Genomic DNA, 20,131 nt, shown 5'->3' on the forward strand with positions numbered 1-20,131 from the left:
GTGTAGCCGCCTCCAACTTTCCATCTGTCCACATTCTTGCACCATCAAGACCACCCTGTCTTCTCTGAAATCAGTGCTTACTTGACTGTAGCACATTACAAAATACAGTTCTTATCAGTAATCAAACCTATTACAGATTTTAGGTATATTCTGGTTACTTTTAGATTACATTCTATCTAGTTTATAACGTTGATTTGAATTGGACGTCTTTTATTGATATTATATTTATATGAAAATGTATTGCATCATACGTTATTAATTAATATTAGGTATGATAAACATTAGATTATGTGCGGGCTTCTCAAACTGGGGTTAGTTAATAAACAGTCGGAGGTTCCCAAGTTGATCAAAGTGACTAATTAAGTCATTCATATTAAATATATGGAAATCCAAAATTAAATATTTTAAAAATAAAAAGAATAAATCACTTTTTTAGCTGCATGTCATGTGACCATCAACCTGAGAGTACTGTAGACATGAGAACTATTGTTAAATTATTGGCTAATTATTAGTATACTTATTATTATTAAAATCATGGGGTATACTCGAAGTAATTATATAATGTCAAAAAGGTTCAGCTGACAAAAAATGTTATTTGGGAATCATTGTATTAAATGTAAATACAAAACTGAATTAATTTGTCCATTTCATTATTAAAGATACTAATAAACAGTTCAGATTAGTGTAATTGTGTGCACAAATTATGAAGAATTTACTGTCACTGTGTGAATAAACACACAATCAATAAAGAAGTAACACTATTTTCAATGTAATATAATCAGATTACAAGTGTTTAAAGGAACACTCCACTTTTTTGGAACTAGGCTCATTCTCTCACTTAATAAGTTGAGTTTCTGAATCCATTCAGCGGCGGAAAATGAAAGGTTATGATTTGCTGCACAGGGAGCGTATCTTGCAAGCTGGGTGAACTTTTCATTTTCCGCCGGTCTACTCAGTATTGTCTGCAACCTACATTTCATGGTTTTAATATTAATTTCTAACATGTTCAGTATTTTGATTATTCCTTTATCCAGTATTCCTCTGACCCCCTTCCACGAATCCTAAAGATTCATTATATCAGCTCTGGCCTTCACTATGGGGCCTATGTGAGCCCTTTTGCAGATGGTTTTATAAATAGCCTCAGGTCCATCTATTTAGACTGTCGAACACATCAGCACCTTTCTGTGTCCCCTCTTTGCACCCTGTATCTCTCTCCCTGTTCATGTTCTCTGCCATCTTGACTTTCCCTCACACCAACTCTTCACCTCTTGTGAAACACTGTGATCTGTTCTTCTCTGGTTCGGTAAAGGGCATTCATCTGGCATGCAGGTCAAAGTCAGGTTAAGTAATGTGTATTCCCTCACAGATGCATTAATACAGTCTGCCCTAGTTGATGATATTGTTGTATTCGTATAGTTGATGGAAGAGTAGAAGGTGTAAGAATATTACATGTTTCGTCAGCCTCTGTCATGCCATCGGCTTCCTAACACAGTTAAGAGATACAAAACATCAGCAGTGCTGTATTTGCATCGATGTTCAATGGTGAGAGGGTAAAGCTTTGTAAAACAGGTAAAAACTTTTAACAAAAGTTGACCATTTTTCATGACTCAAACAATAGAAAGCACTGCCAATAGAACAAAGTTGAGCTCAGTTTTATGCAAATTAGCAGCATTTAATCAGCAGAACCGATCTGCAGCTCTGCAACAAGATAAAGTTATTCCTCCTTCTTTGCTTCTTCCTAACTGGGCAAAAAGGTTATGACAGTGCACTAAAAACCAGTTAACTAAAACTATTACGAGTCACTTTCGTTTATTGAAATAAAACTGAAAAAAGAAATGGCATTTGATCTTAAAACAATTCCAAATCACTGAATCACTGAAAATATAATTACTTGTTTTAAATTACCTCATATTTTTAACTTAAACTAAATGGAAATAAATTACATGAAAGCAATAACAATAATAACAAAAATATTCAAGCAAAAATAACAATAAAAATCACATAATTACAAAGACAAACTAAAATTAAAATGAAAACCGATCAAACCAAAATCTAACAAATTCAAAATTGTAATGAATAGTATATAAAAATACTAATATAGCATTGGCTTAGGTCAGGTGGTCTAAACTTGGTTAGCACTGGTTTGGTTAGTTAATTGAGAGACTAAAGCTTAGAAAAGGTTTTCATTATTATTATTTTAAATTTTATTTAATGGCATTTAAAATGCATTCAGTTCCACTTAAAAATAAACCTTTACCTAGGCACAAACCTACGAGGCTCGTTTAAACAACACACAGGTATCAGTTTAATATTGCACGTGTATTGCAAAAATAATCGTAATAGTTTTAATACTAGTTTGATTCATTTTGCAGCTAGTAAAACTGAATCTCAGACATGAGACAAATGTGCCCAATGTCATAAACAGAGATTTGATGGCCAGTAAATACCAGCAGACAGGGATAGACTCCGCAGGGGACAGCTGGATGGAAGGACACAACAACTGATGAGTGGTGGGAGACACAGATAGAGCGCAATGGATCATGAAAATGACAGGAGAAGAGCTGGATGGTAAGAGCAGAGCCAAGGACAGCAACATGTTCAGCAGAACCTGCTACAAACCTCAGCAGAATCCAGGGATAATGATTACATCACATTTACGCACGAACATATCAATATACATACCGGCTAATCTTGATCAATAGCAGTCAACATATGAAATCGATCTTTTGCATTTACAGCAGCACAGACTTATTACTTTTAACGAATTCAGCAGATTCACCGTCCAGGTAAAACCAAGCCACAGCAGAATGAAGCCCTGAGCATCTACGAGCTAACTGTGTTCTCTTCCTTAATAAATCTGGGATCCTGAACAAATTGGCAAAGTAAAAAAACGTGCATTCTGGCTGTTTAACTAAAAGCAGCCTGGGTTGCCAGTTTGCACAAAATGAACTGGGTCAGATATCGCACATTCAACCTGACTTAAAAAAGCATTTAAAATATTAGAAAAATATGAGTTATCTCAATTTGTTTTTGTAGGAGGTTTGTGGCAGGTAGCTGTCGCTTTAGCATTTCATAAGGGGAAAAAAATTCGAATGTTGAAAAGTGTGACATGACAGTTGGAGTGAAAAAAACCTTTAATAGGTCTATTAAGGAAAAACAGTCTACAGCATGCAATGCTATTATGTGCAGTGCTAGAGTCGTTATGTAAAGGTGTTGATCTTGTCCAATCAATGATACTGACACTGCAAATATGCAAAAAAGACCGTTAATCCAAGGTTTAGGAACATACAATGCGAAAAAACACTGCATATAAGTCCCCAATATAAGTTTACATTTAAAGAAAATAAAATAAAGAAATGTGTGTGTTTCCTAACCCTAACTCTTCCAAACTAACAAACAAAAACTAACCTATAAGCCTTCAGGGGGTTATCACATGTCCTCTGAAGCAGATTGTTTTGTAACTTTTGCCGGAAGTCAGTTATTCAGGTTATAATTTTTAAACCAGAAATTTTTTTGCTACAAAATCCCATCAATCTGCTTCAGAGGGCATGTGATAACTCCCAACGGCGTACAGGTTATTTTTTCGTTTCGTCCAGTTTATAGATGTCAGTGAGGAGACTGCTCTTTAGTGGTAACTGAAAGGAGTAAAGCTCTTTCAAGAGGGGTAAGGAGATACATTCCTCCAATAAACAGGTTATAATATTATACTGCGTTTATGATCTGGCACACTTATCTATATGTGGTCAACTCAAGGACCCACCGTGTCTCCCTCGGGCCGCCCCACATGGCACGATGAAGCACGCAGAACTCAATTTGTTTGGTTGTCATGTCTCTGCGTACACGGGTTTGGACTAGCTCAGCTTTGGCTCTCTCCTGCCATGCCACCATATGTCAAATTGTCATCAGCTCCTCTGGTGCTCAGTTTGTTGACCTGGTTAAACTATCGTCTCATAGCATAGTATGGACATTGGGAAATCATGCAGCCGTGTTGTGTCAACTGCATGATGACCGTCTGACTGGATCTAAAGGAGGCACCAGGCAACGCAGGGGTCAGGACTGCACCATCCCAGTGGCACTGTAGGTTTTCCCCCAATTAAAATGGATTCTGATGCCTGTGGAGGTGATGGGCCAGAGGGGGCAGTTTTTGTTGATTTTCCTTTCATTTACAGGCCAGGCCTAAAACAGAATATATAATACAGTCTACAATGTTCTTTGTAAATATTAACCCTATTTAACTAATAGCCTATTAAAAAATGTAGATTGTTTTCAGTGTGGTTTATGCTGAAAAAATGTCATTAATTCTAACAGTTTTATTATCTTATGCAATTTTATGTCATTTTATATTTTTCCAGACAAATAATTAAGGATGTTTAGCTATTGATAAGACAAAACAACAGACAAAAAAATTAAACACAAAATAAATCTATGGTAATTATTATAACAATAATACAATATTTATTATAAAAAATATATAACAATTTATTAAAATGTAATTCACAATAATTAAAACATCAACAACAATAATAATAAAGACTTTATAATTATATGCTAATTATTCATATTATAATTAATTTTATGCGAGTTTTATTCCCTAGACCACAAACAGTTATGAAAATATCAAATGTGCTCTTTTTCATACAATGAAAACGCATGTTAATTGTTGGCTGTCACACACTCAAAACAACCAATCAGTGCTCTGTGCTGACCTCTGCTGCCAGTTAGGAAGAACAGTAATACATTTACAATTTTAAATGATTTACTTGTATAGGGAATTCCTTACAAAAGAACAACATTGAAGAAATGTCTACGTCATGCACATTCATATGCAAAACACAATGATATGACCTAATAACGCAAGGCTGCTTAACAAGGCCTAAAAGTGTGGGATGAACTCTTGTAACGTCCTCAACTGACCTAATGCAACAAAAACAATCAATAAAACAAGTGAAACATGGCATCTGTTATATAAACCTATAGCAAAACTCGTACAAGGGCTAACTTCAAAATTTTGAGAAAAAAAAAATGGGAAGAGCGAATGACTAATAGAGAGAGAGGGAGAGAGAGAGAGAGAGAGAGACAGGCGGAGGGATGATGTGGGGAGGGAAGAGAAAGGGAGGGGAAAAGTAAAAGTCAAAGGATTCTGAAAAACACAAGGAGCAGCAGAGGATTGGAAAATCGTAAGTATTATAAAAACCAATTCTTTTGAGAATATTACATCATTACAATCATCATATAACACATCATCTAGTCAATGCTTTTAACACGCACAGAGTAAAACAGAAGCGAATGTGGGTAGATAATGAGCTAAATATGTACAAATCTGCATTCCTCTTGAAACAACATGCAGCGGTATGAGAAATGCACACTTTATATGAAAAAGAATGCAGAATGTAAGGGTCTGCTGTGTGTTGATGCATATGTGCACTATACAGCTGACTTGTCGGGTTATGAATATGTAACAGCTCCCTCAGGCAAAAACTACGGTCTGAGGGAATGCATTGGGGTACATACGTGTTTAGATCGATGCATCTGCGTGTATATGTAAGCAAGTGTGTGTGTGTGAGGTTGTTGAGTCCACAGAGAGGGGTGGGAATGCACATTCTTTAGTGTGAGATCATGTCTTGGACACCGAGAAATACAGGCTTAGAGGAAAAGACTTGGGGAGAGAGAAGGAAACAGACAACGCTGGACGGATGGAACAGCTGTAAATGATATCTTTAATGAGCGATCGAGAACACAGAACTCATGTTCTGTGACATCAATAAATGAGAATCTGCATGAGTCACAGGCAAATGGAAATCTAAATAGGTTTCATCCATCCGCAGTTGTGTTTTCGAATGCAGCGCGTCTTTTGGAATTCATTTTTTCTGTCTTTTAAGGATGTCTATAAATGGTTACATTTTGGAAGTAGTGACTTTCAGAGTCTTGATAACACGGCCCGTAAAAGACGAAAATGTGCCAGCACTAAGAGACACTGGGACCGGTCTGATAACTGACAGAAATTTCTAAATCGTCAAAATTGCTTTGGCATCACACAAATTCCATTTCAACTCATATTAATATAGAAACCGGTTATTTAACTAAATTATAGAGTAAAAAAAATATTACCCAGTAAATACAGCCTTAAAGGAACAGTTCACCCCAAAATTTTAAGTTTTACTTTTTTAATAGAAATATTTTTGTTACAAAAACCCATCGATCTGCTTCAGAAGACGTGTAAACCCCTCCTGGAGGCACATAGGCTAGTTTTATGATGGATATGTGATTTATGGAGCTTCAAAAAAATGGAGCTTCAAAAAAATACTATTCACCATCATTACCAAGGTGGAAAAACTAGCATAAAGTTGTAAAAAGCTGTGTTAAAAGTTGATTGTGTTTGTCTGAAAGAAGAAAGTCATATAAACCTAGGATGGCTTAGAGGTAAATTATGGGATGATTCAAATTTTTTGGGTGAACTATTCCTTTAGCTGTACATAACAGAAATCAAAAACATTAAAACATCTTACTGACCACAGACTTTTGAATGGTAGTGTATTGATTTTATACTTTATTTCACAATAGCCTTTATTTTTTCATCCTAAAGTGGAAACCGGCTTCCGTTCCATCCATTGTAATGCTGAAGACACTGAAAGCTATTTCAGGCTTGTTATGACAAACATGCTTTCTCCAGGCCCTGAGCTGTGATCGGACCCCGTGAAGACCCTGAGAGATGGGCAGCTATCCAATCTCTGTGCTGTTATGCTGTTGTTTCTTTGGTAATTCCATCAAAACATCTAAACAGAAGCCAACTAATTTAATTATTATGAATGAATGATTCTTTTTGAATGCTCAGCCAACAAAACTTTTCTGCTATTTTTTTCTCACAGTACTTGTTACTGTCCGGGCACAGCAAACTGGTAATTCAATTGTTTTGTGTGAAAACTTGTGTGTGTGTGTGTGTGTGTGTGTGTGTGTGTGTGTGTGTGTGTGTGTGTGTGTGTGTGTGTGTGTGTGTGTGTGTGTTTGTGTAGGGAAGAGCATGGGGAGGTTGTCACAATAATTGTATCTCAGTAACCATAAAGGAGTCAGAAGTCCTAAACACAGTCATATGAATATTTTTATGAGTGCCAAAGATAAGTTGTGATGCTTTGTATCTGTCATAATTTTATTTACCTTTTCCAATCATGCTGTTTTTATTTTTACCAAAAAGGCTATGAAATAGTTTATAGTATCTAGTCTGTATAAAGACATCATCCTATCATGTTATTTTAGGTTTTTGGTTGGCCTTCAAATACTGGGGGGGCAGAACAATATTGTAGAAAATGTTTCTCTTGCGTATAGAGAACGTATTTCATTACTTATTTTAATTACAAACAGTATTTCAATAAAAAGGTTATTTCTAATAAACCCTTGTTAAAACTTTCCCCTATGTGCCCTGTGAATGAACTGTATCTTTTTGCCATAACGGTGGAAATGTTCAATAGCAGAGACTTTAAGTTATGTGTCTCTACACAGACAGTGACTTTCGAAAATAAACCCACCTTGAAAAATATTCACTGGAGTAAAATGCGTGACAACTAGCCCCGGTCTCTTCTACATGTTTTTTGTTTGCTTTGCTTTTCTTTTTCTTGCCAGAAATATATGACAGTGATGCCGTGGCTCTGTCACCACCAGGTGAGTTTGTATATACACAGCATGTGAACATACCGTTTGTATAAACAGTGAGACAATAGCAGTCTTGTCTCTGTCCCACAGACTGCAGAGAGGAAACATACCCCTGCACCAGGATGTACTCTGTTCATCGACCGATAAAGAGATGCATCCATTCGCTCTGTCTCTACAGGTGGACAAATCGCTTCGCCATTTCAAGCTGCTTTCTCTTTCTTGCTGATGTTCTCCTCTGATGAACCTAAACAAAGTGATTTGTATTAGATATAGTGCGTGTTAAATAAACGATGTCTGTTTCCTGCAGTCTTCCAAGAGTCTATGTGATCAACAAAGAAATCTGTGTGAGAACCGTGTGCCAGCAAGATGAGATCCTGATGGGTGAGACTTTTAATATCCTAGTAACAAACTACACAACATGTGAACCTTTTTCTTTAATGGGCCGTATTGTTATGTGTGTGTATATATATATATATATATATATATATATATATATATATATATATATATATATATATATATATAGAGAGAGAGAGAGAGAGAGAGAGAGAGAGAAATTTTGCTATTATATAGTTTGGATTTCTTTTAGTGTTGTCAAACAATCATATCCAAAATAAAAGTTTTTGTTTACATATATATGTATGTGTAAAATGTATATGTATTATGTAGATATAAATACACACACATACAGTGTACAAAATATGTACATGCATATACATTTATATATTCATATCCTTATGTTTTAGCTTATATATATATATATATATGTAGCGCCCTACCTCCTTTTTTTATAATGGCTTAGTAAGGAGCAGCACCAGGTTCAATAAACTAATGCCTAAGAGATGGTGTATTAAAAGGCCCCTCTGATGTCACTGAACTATATACTTTTCTTTTAGACAGTTAATCAGAATAAGATATATACTCACAGTTTGACTGATCAAGAATAAACTCTTTAGAATAAATAAAACACTTGAAGTAGAAGAAAATAAACAGAATTTAATTCCAGTAAATTGAAAGAGTTAGAAATAGATTAACTTTCAAGTAGAATTAAGCAGTAATACTATAATACTATCAAGTAGTATTCACACCATCAAGATGATCTCAAATTGGATACAAACACCGTGGGCCCACACACTCACACACACACTCTTATAACCCACACCGAAGCAGGCCTGAATCGTCGCTTGGGTACGTAGTGGCCGTGGAAACAGAAAAAACTGGCCTCTTCACTCTCCTGAGCAGCAAACAAATGAAAACCAGTGTACCTGGATTCCTTTTGAACTGTGATACGATCGCGGAAACTCCCTGGTAGGCCTCCTGCAGATCCTCGTACTGCGCCGCCCCCGTGTGGCGATGTGGGTCACACTCCAACGCAGCCAGAGGAACCCCAGACCTCGCGGTGATCTGGAGCGCTATCTGGTTTCCTTCGGGACAATTACACGACGAAACGTCCAAAATCTCAGTCCTTCTGTCCTCGTTTGAAAGTTATTATCAAAAACACACTTTAAACACCGTCTGTCTCAGCACTCAAAACGAGTGGAATGACGTGACCGCCAGTAACGGAAAAAACGAACATGGAACATACGAACATAAACAACACAATAAAGTAAATAACTTGTGTATACACACGCACTATATACACTTAAAAGTATTAATTGGATGATTTATCAATTAATTTACTGTATTTCCTCCAGTATTTTCAGCTCAAATCTCTCCGATCAGTTCTATATTTTGCACATCTCTTCTCTCCCTTATTAACCACTCACATCCCTTATTTTACCCGAGAGGGCGGGACTTAACACATACTACCCAATGAAAATAAAATTCATCCTAACATGTAGGGCAAAAGCAAGTTTCTTCACCTGTGCACCCCCAATCAATGTTAATACCAAACCTGGCATTCTTAAAGACACAAGCACACATATTTTGTGACTAAGTATAAACAAATGTTAGACTCATTAATATTTCAGTTCTGAATGAGACTGAATGAAACAAACTCTAAATGAAGAAACGTCAACCCACAACACTCCAGAATTATATTCTAGTGGGTTACATACTCCCCCTTCTAAACATCTCATGTCCCCATGAGATCACTTCTTAACTGTACACTTTAACTGTAGCTCTGGGCTCCATCTGAACACTTAACTGAGCACATTGAATGCACTGTGCCATAGGGTGACACCACACTGTGCTACAGTGTTTCTTTTCTGATTTTCCACCCTCAACATGTATAATCATTCCTCTATGAACCAGGGTTAGAGGTCGGTTAGTTGGCCGGCCCAAGCTTTCATAGTTCAATTTGATTACAGGTCTTAGGTTTCTTTTGGGGCGGGAATAAACAGTCTCTGCTACCTCTCTGTCAGCATTAGCTGTACCGGGATCTCCCCCTTCTAAACCAGGATCTTCTCTTTCTTCTGGACTCTGATCTGGTTGTTCTCCACGGACCTCTTCAGTGAACATCAACTCAGCGGCTTTTGTATGAGGTCCATCCAATTCACCTCCAAGGTAAACCGTGTCCTCCACCGCAGATCCATCTTGTGCATCACTCTCTGGTCTGGGTTGTCTCTCTACCCTGTTTGAGTAGTAATACCACAGATCATCCTCGTCACTTTCAGACTCGGTTCTGGGTGCATATTCTCTTTGTGTCACACTCCTCCTCTTAACTCTTTCTTTTGTTTTCTTTCCACAAGTCCTGTCCTGGTCTCTGGCGCGCAGAGAAACTTTTCTTGGGTCTTCAGGAATGGACAACCTCACTTCATCCCCAACGGGTAAGATATGGTCTCGGTGTAACATTCTCATACTCCCCATACCGGATTCAGGTTTCAGGCGATACACAGGTAAGTTTTTAACTTTTCCACCACCAGGTAGGGAATGGAATTCCACTTGTCACCAAGTTTGTTCTTTCCTGTCAAGGCCAGATTTCGTATCAACACACGATCTCCGACAGCTAAGGTCTGGTGTTTTACTTGCTTGTCGTATACAACCGTTTGTTTTTCTGTTGACTTTTCTGGGAAGATTCCGCTTAGCTAATTGATACGCTTTCTGTAACTCTGTTTTCATTCTTTCGACATACTGTCGATGGCTACCAGCTCCTTTTCCATCAGGTGAAGTCCCAAAACACACATCCACCGGCAAGCGAGCTTCTCTCCCGAACATAAGATAGTACGGTGAGTAACCAGTTGCTTCGTTCTTAGTACAGTTGTAAGCGTGTACTAAACTGTTAATGTGTTGACTCCATCTGCTTTTCTCTACAGGATTCAGGGTACCAAGCATGGAAAGTAGTGTTCTGTTGAATCTCTCAGGCTGGGGGTCCCCTTGTGGATGATAGGGAGACGTCCTAGATTTTCTGATTCCCAGCATACTCAGGAGCTCTTTTATGAGACCGCTCTCAAAATCTCTTCCCTGATCGGAGTGAATCCGGGAAGGTAAGCCATAGTGAATGAAGAATTTGTCACACAATATCTTGGCAACAGTTAGAGCTTTTTGGTCTTTAGCTACAAATGCTTGGGCATAGCGTGTGAAATGATCAGTTATAATGAGAACGTTACTGAGACCCTTTGAGTCGGGCTCGATAGACAAGAAGTCAATGCATACTAGATCGAATGGCCCACAGCTGGTCAGGTGGTGCAGTGGTGCAACTTTCTTGGATATCGTCTTTCTGGTTACACAACGTCCACAATTCTTAACATACTGCTCTATGTAGGTGGACATTCGGGGCCAATAGAATCGATCTCTCAGGAGTTCGGTTGTTTTCTCTACTCCTAAATGGCCTGAATCATCATGCAAGGACCGCAGAACTTGGGACCAGTACTTTTCAGGTAAGACAAGTTGTTTCTTTTCTCCCACAGGAACTTTTAGTGACGCGTGTAGAAGCTGGTTCTGGATCATCAACTTAGGACCTTGACGCTGTAGCAGAGTAACGGTGGCATTGGAACTCTTAGCAACGGTAAGTATTTTCCCTGACTCTACTTCGTACTTCACTTCACGGATTACAGGATCCTCCTCTTGCGCTTTCCTTAACTCTTCATTGGTCAGTTGTTTCATATGACCCAGACTCAATGCTGTGGGACAAGCAAATGCCTCTGGAATACTCTGAGGAGGGACACATAAATGATCCACCAGTCTGAATGATGACTCGTCACTCTCTGAAACAACTGTTAACTGGCAGATGGCTCTTACTGCCGAATTGGGTATTTCCTTCCATTCAGACTCGGTTGGTTCCCAGGGGTAACGAGAAAGGATATCTGCATCAATGTTATGGCGCCCAGGTTTATACTTTAAACTAAAATTATAGGTAGCCAAAGCAGCTAACCAGCGATGACCCGTGGCGTTCAGTTTAGCACTAGACAACACATAAGTCAGTGGATTGTTGTCTGTCATTACCGTGAACTGGGCTCCGTATAGATAATCGTGGAACTTGTCCACCACCGCCCACTTCAGCGCCAAAACTCCAGCTGATGAACTGGGTAACGCCCTCTGAGTCGCTCAGCTTCCTGCTTGCATAGGCTACTGGCCTGAGCCCTTCAGGATGTTCCTGATTCAGGACAGCTCCTATACCGTTCATGCTGGCATCCACGCAGTAGTACGTAAGGCTTGGTGGGGTCTGCGAAAGCGAGCACAGGGGCATGTGTGAGGCAGTGGATGATTTTGTTAAAAGCTGTGGTACACGTGTCATCCCAGCGCTTTCCAAAGGGTTCGGATTCCTTGAAGTACTTCGTTCCATCCTTTTCCTTCTTCTTGTGACCAGATGTTGGTGGATACCCTTTGGTGAGTTCAGTCAATGGCCTCACAATGGCTGAATAACCCTTTATGAAGCGCCGATAAAACCCACAAAACCCCAGGAAAGATCTCAGTGACTTTAGGTCAGTGGGCATTTTCCAGCATGTTATGGCTTCAATCTTGGCTGGGTCTGGTGATACTCCAGCATCTGACACAATGTGGCCCACATAACGAACTTGTGACTGGCAAAACTGACACTTGTCAATCGAGACTTTCAGGCCACACTCCTGCAGACGGTCCAGGACTTTTAATAGCCTCTCTTCGTGCTCTTCAAGTGTGCGTCCGAATACGATGATGTCATCGAGGTAGACTATTACCTGGAGGAGGTGCATGTCACCAACGGCTTTCTCCATTAGCCGCTGGAATGTGGCTGGAGCTCCAGTAATCCCTTGCGGCATCCGTTCAAACTGAAAGAAACCAAGAGGGCATATAAATGCTGTCTTCTCTTTATCTTCGTCCGCCATGGCTATTTGATAATATCCGCTGCGGAGGTCCAGCACGGAGAACCACTTACTACCCGCCAAACAGTCCAGGGCATCATCAATACGCGGCGTAGTGTACTGATCAGGGACTGTACGAGTGTTTAGAGTGCGGTAGTCAATGCACATCCTGATTGCCCCACTCTTCTTGCGTGCAACTACTATGGGCGATGCATAAGGACTCCTGGACTCCTTGATGATTCCTGCTGCTAACAGTTCTTTAATGTGGCGGCGGACATCCTCAATGTCCGCAGGTGCAATGCGCCTAGAGCGCTCTCTGAATGGTTTGTTGTCTCGCAGTCTGATGTGATGCTCGACACCGCAGGCTAACCCAACGTCCCACTCACTGGTGGAGAACACATCCCCTCTTTCAGACAACTTCTGACGCAGTCTATGTTCCCAGGCCTCAGGAATAGATGACTCGCCGAAATCAAACAACATTGGGTCTATTTGTTTGGAGCTGTTGTGGCATTCGGAAGGCACTGTGAGCGTGTCAGTGGGATACACATGGGCGACTACAGTTCCTGCAGGGATAGAAATATCCTTAGATGTTTCATTATGAATCAGGACCTGGATATTTTTACCATCTACTGCTGAAGATGGAAGTACTAAAGGAGTTATGAATGTTCCAGCTGGAAGACTGTCTTCCTCAGGGAATCTACCACAAAGATCTCTTTTCCCAGAGGCTTTTCAGTCACCATTTTACAGAGAGCACATACTTCTCCCGTGATGGAACTACACAGTTACCAGGTCCTGTCCAACAAACCTTTCCTTCGGCTTGTCAAGAGGAGTTTTCGCCTCTTGCTTCCGAGTCAGATGGATTGCAGGGTGTTTGCTCTGGATTCTCAAAACATGTGCAGCACTAGATCCTTCAGTATCATGACTGAAAGCTGTGAGACGTTTGAAGAAACTGGCATTAGTACCAATTATAACTGGCACTTGGGGAGGACCTTGAGGATCAGGGCATACGAGGGCCAGAATGGACAGTGACTCTTCCACTCCAGTTACAGAAACAGGGAAAGTGACATCGACAACTATATACCCCTTGTATGGGTAATTGGATGAGCTGAGGCCCCATATTGACAATCCAGTCAGGGGGTGAATGGGCACATCAGCGAGATTCCTGGAAAACCAGCTGTCAAACACGATCGTCACCTGTGATCCGGTATCTAACAGGGCTTGACATACATGTCCATTAAGCTTCACTTCCACAGTAGATGCCGGTCCAACTAGGCCTTTGGGAAGACTGCTGGACTCACTGATGTCTGTCTGACTCTTTTTGGAGAAACAGGCTTGGTTCTGGGCTTTTCTGCTGTTGTCGCTAGTCTCATACTTCTCACTCTTTGCTTGTCGCAGAGAACGAATGAGCTTTTGAATTACTTGATCAGAATTTGGTGGAGCTTGACATTTTGTCGCAATATGTCCGTCCTCCCCACATCTGTAGCAGAAATAATCATCTCTTGTTCTTGTTACTTTGCCTTTCAGGGACATGTACGAAGTGGAAGGTTTTGGCTGCCTCTCGGGAACTTGATGTGAGAGGTGAGTAGAGCTAACACTCATAATGGTCAACTGCTGCTGCAAATTTTCGATCTGTTTTCTTAACTCTTGACTTCAGCATTGTCAGTTGTTTCATTCTTTATCTGTTTTTCTTTTGGTTTAATTACAAGGGATGAAGTAGACACTGTTTTGGACTCACCTCCACATATTTGTGTTCTTAACTCTTGAATCTCAGCCTTGAGTTCTTGGATGACAGAGGTGCTGGTTCTCTCTTCTTCATGAAAATGTATAGCTTTGGCTTTAACAGACATCCTGTGGCGAGATGCCTCACTCTCCTCTGCCTCCCGTATCTCCTTCAGTAGACTAAGAAAAGAAGGTGGGTGATTTTTCTTTCTCTTAGCCGTAGCTGGAGCAACATCATGTCGGAATTCACGGCCCCTCGAACTAACTGTTCAATTCGTACTTTATCCACTAGTCCTGGAGTTAATCCACCACGTTCTACAACTTTGTTGAGCATCTTTTCTATCCTTCGCAGGAATTCAGAGAGGGTCTCTCCAGTGTTCTGACGCATGAGACGAAACTTGAAATACAAGTCCTCACCAGACTCGGAGGTGCCGAATGTGCTCTCTAATGCTTCCAAGTACTGCAGGGCACTCGCCTCAGGATCTGAAAACCGGACAGCTCTTATGATCTCCAGAGCAGGTCCCTTCAGGCTTTCTACAATTAAGTCGTCGTTTTCTTTTTCAGAGCACTCACACTCCGTTATCATAAGCCTTGCTTGTTCAATCCAGGTTTCCATATTCTCCTCTCCTGGGGTAGGAACTATGGCTGAAAACGTGCGCAGGCGTCGGTATGCATTGGCATCACTGGGTTGCTTTACAGTCTTTTCCAGGACCTCACCCATGGCACGTATGATGGACTCAGGGAACTGTCAGTTGTGCTGCGGGAGTAAACAAAGTTTGTACGTCACTGAGTGATTTACCTTCTTTCATCAGGAACTTAGCAAGTTTCTCAGTAAAATCTCCAGAGGCAGTGTCAGGTACGGATTCTCTTGGTTGGACTGCTGTGATGGTCCATGGCTCTTTATTTTCTCCAGGTGACACTTCTGGAGGTAGGTGTGTGGTGTCAATGGCTTGTCTGCACTCACACAACGCAAAGACAAATCGTGAGGTAGGTCCTTCTCTTGTGTCTCTGACACGAACTCTTCCTAGGGCTTTTATGGTTTCCAAAGTCTCTTCCATCTTAGCCACTTCTGTGTGTACAGGTACATTAATCAACATTAAAGCATGACCCTCATCAACACCAACATCTTTGCACCAGCTGATTAACTCTGCTTGCAGGTAGGGTCTTTTCTCAGAGCCATGATGACTGTTTATTCACTTCTCGGTTACTTAAAATGAGGTGGCAAGATGTGCTTGAGCTTGGCTGGTTTGACCTGTCTTTTTCTTTTCAGGAATTCTTCAGTGACTTACCAGAGGGAGATCCCGGACGAGCCCCCAATTTATGTAGCGCCCCCTACCTCCTTTTATAATGGCTTAGTAAGGAGCAGCACCAGGTTCAATAAACTAATGCCTAAGAGATGGTGTATTAAAAAGGCCCCTCTGATGTCACTGAACTATATACTTTTCTTTTAGACAGTTAATCAGAATAAGATATATACTCACAGTTTGACTGATCAAGAATAAACTCTTTAGAATAAATAAAACACTTGAAGTAGAAGAAAATAAACAGAATTTAATTCCAGTAAATTGAAAGAGTTAGAAATAGATTAACTTTCAAGTAGAATTAAGCAGTAATACTATAATACTATCAAGTAGTATTCACACCATCAAGATGATCTCAAATTGGATACAAACACCGTGGGCCCACACACTCACACACACACTCTTATAACCCACACCGAAGCAGGCCTGAATCGTCGCTTGGGTACGTAGTGGCCGTGGAAACAGAAAAAACTGGCCTCTTCACTCTCCTGAGCAGCAAACAAATGAAAACCAGTGTACCTGGATTCCTTTTTGAACTGTGATACGATCGCGGAAACTCCCTGGTAGGCCTCCTGCAGATCCTCGTACTGCGCCGTCCCCGGTGGCCGATGTGGGTCACACTCCAACGCAGCCAGAGGAACCCCAGACCTCGCGGTGATCTGGAGCGCTATCTGGTTTCCTTCGGGACAATTACACGACGAAACGTCCAAAATCTCAGTCCTTCTGTCCTCGTTTGAAAGTTATTATCAAAAACACACTTTAAACACCGTCTGTCTCAGCACTCAAAACGAGTGGAATGACGTGACCGCCGTAACGGAAAAAACGAACATGGAACATACGAACATAAACAACACAATAAAGTAAATAACTTGTGTATACACACGCACTATATACACTTAAAAGTATTAATTGGATGATTTATCAATTAATTTACTGTATTTCCTCCAGTATTTTCAGCTCAAATCTCTCCGATCAGTTCTATATTTTGCGGCACATCTCTTCTCTCCCTTATTAACCACTCACATCCCTTATTTTACCCGAGAGGGCGGGACTTAACACATACTACCCAATGAAAATAAAATTCATCCTAACATGTAGGGCAAAAGCAAGTTTCTTCACCTGTGCACCCCCAATCAATGTTAATACCAAACCTGGCATTCTTAAAGACACAAGCACACATATTTTGTGACTCAGTATAAACAAATGTTAGACTCATTAATATTTCAGTTCTGAATGAGACTGAATGAAACAAACTCTAAATGAAGAAACGTCAACCCACAACACTCCAGAATTATATTCTAGTGGGTTACATATATATATATATATATATATATATATATATATATATATATATATATGTATGTATTTAATATATAAACATATTTTTCTCCAATATACACATGCATGTGTTTGTATTTATACGTAATAAACATACACAGTACACACACATATTATGTAACTTTTATTTTATAATAATTTATTAATCTAAACCTTAAATCTAGTTTACATGAAGAGCACACTTGAAATGAAGTATCCCTACTATTATTAATATTCAAACGATTATTTTCAGAGCATTTTCCATTTCCATTTTTTTAAATATATCATATATCATATATAACATATAACTTTTACTTATAATGCTTGAAACCAGAAAAAACGAAATAACTTAAGATAATAATTTGTTTAAAAAAGAATGATTATAAAATACATATTAACACAAATAGTAGTATCTTCATATGTTAGTATAATTTCATAATATCTAAAACTACGGTTAACAGTGAGGATTGTTTTGGTGCTCTTGAAAGAAGTCTTGTTCTCAGCTAGGCTGCAGGTATTTGACCAAAAATAAATGAATACAAACCTTAAAGTGGCGAGTACTCTCTTTTTTTCAGCTGAACTCTGTAGAGAGAAATCCGGCTGGCCAAAGCGCCAAAGGAGGACTACTAGCAGTCGCTGTCGTCGTGCCAACCAAAAAACCTGGGCAAACAGGGCCTAAAGTCAGACGGATGGCAAAGGCAGAGAGAAAAAGAAGAGATTTCTGGTTTCGACAAATACCACTATAAATCATGATGTGGAAAAATGTAAACGTGTTACATTCCTAAACCCAACTGAAGCTGTGGTCCAGTGACCTTCACGAACATTACCGATTAATAATCCCTTTTTGTCACTTGTTATCGTTTCAACGCTTATGCTTGAATAAGCTTGGTTGAATGTCTCAGTGTTTTTCAAGACTGTATTTTAATAGGATCACAAAAGGCATGACAATCCACAGCTCCGGTGCTGAATGTTAAAGCAGCCCACTTTATAACCACTATTTGCTTCATATTCTTCTGTTATACTGTATGTCCACACCAACCACTGTAAGTGAAAGACAAAATGCACAGTAGCGAATAAAAAAATTTATATTTTCACTCTCAGATCAGTTCATGAGTCTTATTGAAGTACTGTGCCAACTTACTAATTTGCTTTTTACTATAATGTTTTATACAATGTTTGCCCTTTACATGTTACTAGTAGAGACTGAGACCAGAATAGCTTTGCATGCAGTAAAGCACAAGTGTGTTCATTGGTTAAATATTTATTCAACAAATCCATCGCCCATTTTCGTGTAGTATGAAGGAATTATACATCAGACTAACCTGTAGAGGGCGACACTACAGCTGTGATACGAGCGTCTCCTCTGAGTAATACATTGTTTTGATAAGTGGAGATAAATACTAGGAATGAAGTAATGAGTTGATTTAGAGCTTGTGTCTGAGATATTTACTGACCTCACTGCGGTCGTGAATAACACATTTCTGAGACAATATGTCGACAATATGTTTACTGATATGTAAGCGGATGAAAGATAGAAATAACTTTTCAGGGTTTTTTTTTCTTCTTCTCGGTTTGAAAACAACGAGACGTGTCACCAGATACGTTTAAAATGTGATTTGTACCGTTCTGCACAACCTGAGGGAGAAAGAGTGACGGAGAAGAGGGAAAGAGGCACATTTTAGCTTAATCGTGTTAGAGTTTAGAGAACCGTTTGAAGCATCCTTTCGCGTGATTGACTTAACGACGAAAATGAGAGCCGGTGGGGTGAAATGAGAGAGAACCAACTTTAAGGGAGATAAATAAGGTATATTAAATGAGAATCTTTTTCGAAACGGAATTGTTTTATTCTGGATGAAGAAATTAACATCTTACCAGAGCTTGAGTCACGCGCGGTTTCCATGGCAACAAGAGCCCTCTACTGGACACGAGCGGAACGGTCTGTGAACAAACACTTTTGTGTCTGAAATAAAACCAAGCGAGTTTGTACCTTTACGTGGTTATGTTTATCTTCTTATATATATATATATGGGTTAGCAGTAAGTTAGTTGGGCAGCATAGTTTTAGTTACATGTACTAATAAGAGTCTAGACAGATCTACACAGGCAGATAGACCAGACATCCCTGCTGAATGTGTAATGGTTTTAATAGTCAATAGATTCTGTACTTTTTTAATGGAAACTAATGGGGCCTATGTTTCTACTGTAATTGGTCGCCTTCTATTGGTGGCTTGATAAGACCAATAAATCTTAAAGGCTATATACCAAAACACTCTATAGGTTCTAATAAAAGTTGACGGCTTGTAATGTTTGTAATGGTATTTGTAGTGGCCACCATTAAAATTAATGTGATGGTTTCTGTTCTGGTTCTTTTTTTTAATGGATGTCCCATTAAACAGCATAGGGTCACGGTTCACTTACAAGAAATGTTAATAAACCGGAGAAAGAGTGGGCAGAATTGCACAAACATCATGCACTTCCTGAGTCCCACGCACACAGAACACAGAGCCCCAACAATGCACTTGATGTATACTCTGTGTATACAACTGCTGTATGTACAAATTTCACAACTAACACTGACTTTACCAAGTTTGGTCAAATTAGGATGTTAGGATGCGTCTTCACTCATCAACCTAGCCAAGGGCCTCCTGTGGGTCTAACCCTGGTACAAATGACTAAATACATTATTAATGTGTTTACATGCATTTTATGATATGTACATTGCAAATACCGTATTACACATATAGTTGTAGATTAAACTTTATACATTTTGTCTTTGCTTGCGCTTTTGATCAAATGAACACATCTCTCCTTAAAATAATTTTTTTTTTTTTTATTGTCACTAAACTGTAGTGTATACATTTCCCTGGGAAAGTTAAAATTATGAATCAAATTGGTTTAACACACACACACACACACACACACACACACACAC

The 20,131-nt window shown here is 39.4% G+C and overlaps 1 protein-coding gene across 1 annotated transcript; it reads left to right on the forward strand.

Moving 5' to 3' along the window:
• Window positions 1–5,103: 5,103 nt before the first annotated feature.
• Window positions 5,104–18,300, forward strand: mfap5 (microfibril associated protein 5). Its single transcript, XM_043261155.1, has 7 exons — window positions 5,104–5,177; window positions 6,671–6,755; window positions 6,867–6,896; window positions 7,615–7,653; window positions 7,735–7,822; window positions 7,952–8,025; window positions 17,776–18,300. Exons 2-7 carry the CDS (start codon window positions 6,710–6,712, stop codon window positions 17,877–17,879), a joined length of 381 nt encoding a protein of 126 aa, XP_043117090.1. The 5' UTR covers window positions 5,104–5,177; window positions 6,671–6,709; the 3' UTR covers window positions 17,880–18,300.
• Window positions 18,301–20,131: the final 1,831 nt, after the last annotated feature.

This window comes from Puntigrus tetrazona, chromosome 16 (genome assembly GCF_018831695.1).
Source record: "Puntigrus tetrazona isolate hp1 chromosome 16, ASM1883169v1, whole genome shotgun sequence".
Taxonomy (NCBI): Eukaryota; Metazoa; Chordata; class Actinopteri; order Cypriniformes; family Cyprinidae; genus Puntigrus; species Puntigrus tetrazona.

Coding starts and splice junctions, on each gene's coding strand:
- mfap5 (XM_043261155.1), top strand. CDS start 6,710: ATGGGCAGCTATCCAATCTCTGTGCTGTTATGCTGTTGTTTCTTTG. Junction 6,897..7,614: donor TGTCCGGGCACAGCAAACTG/GTAATTCAATTG, acceptor TTTTCTTGCCAG/AAATATATGACAGTGATGCC. Junction 7,823..7,951: donor CATTCGCTCTGTCTCTACAG/GTGGACAAATCG, acceptor TGTTTCCTGCAG/TCTTCCAAGAGTCTATGTGA.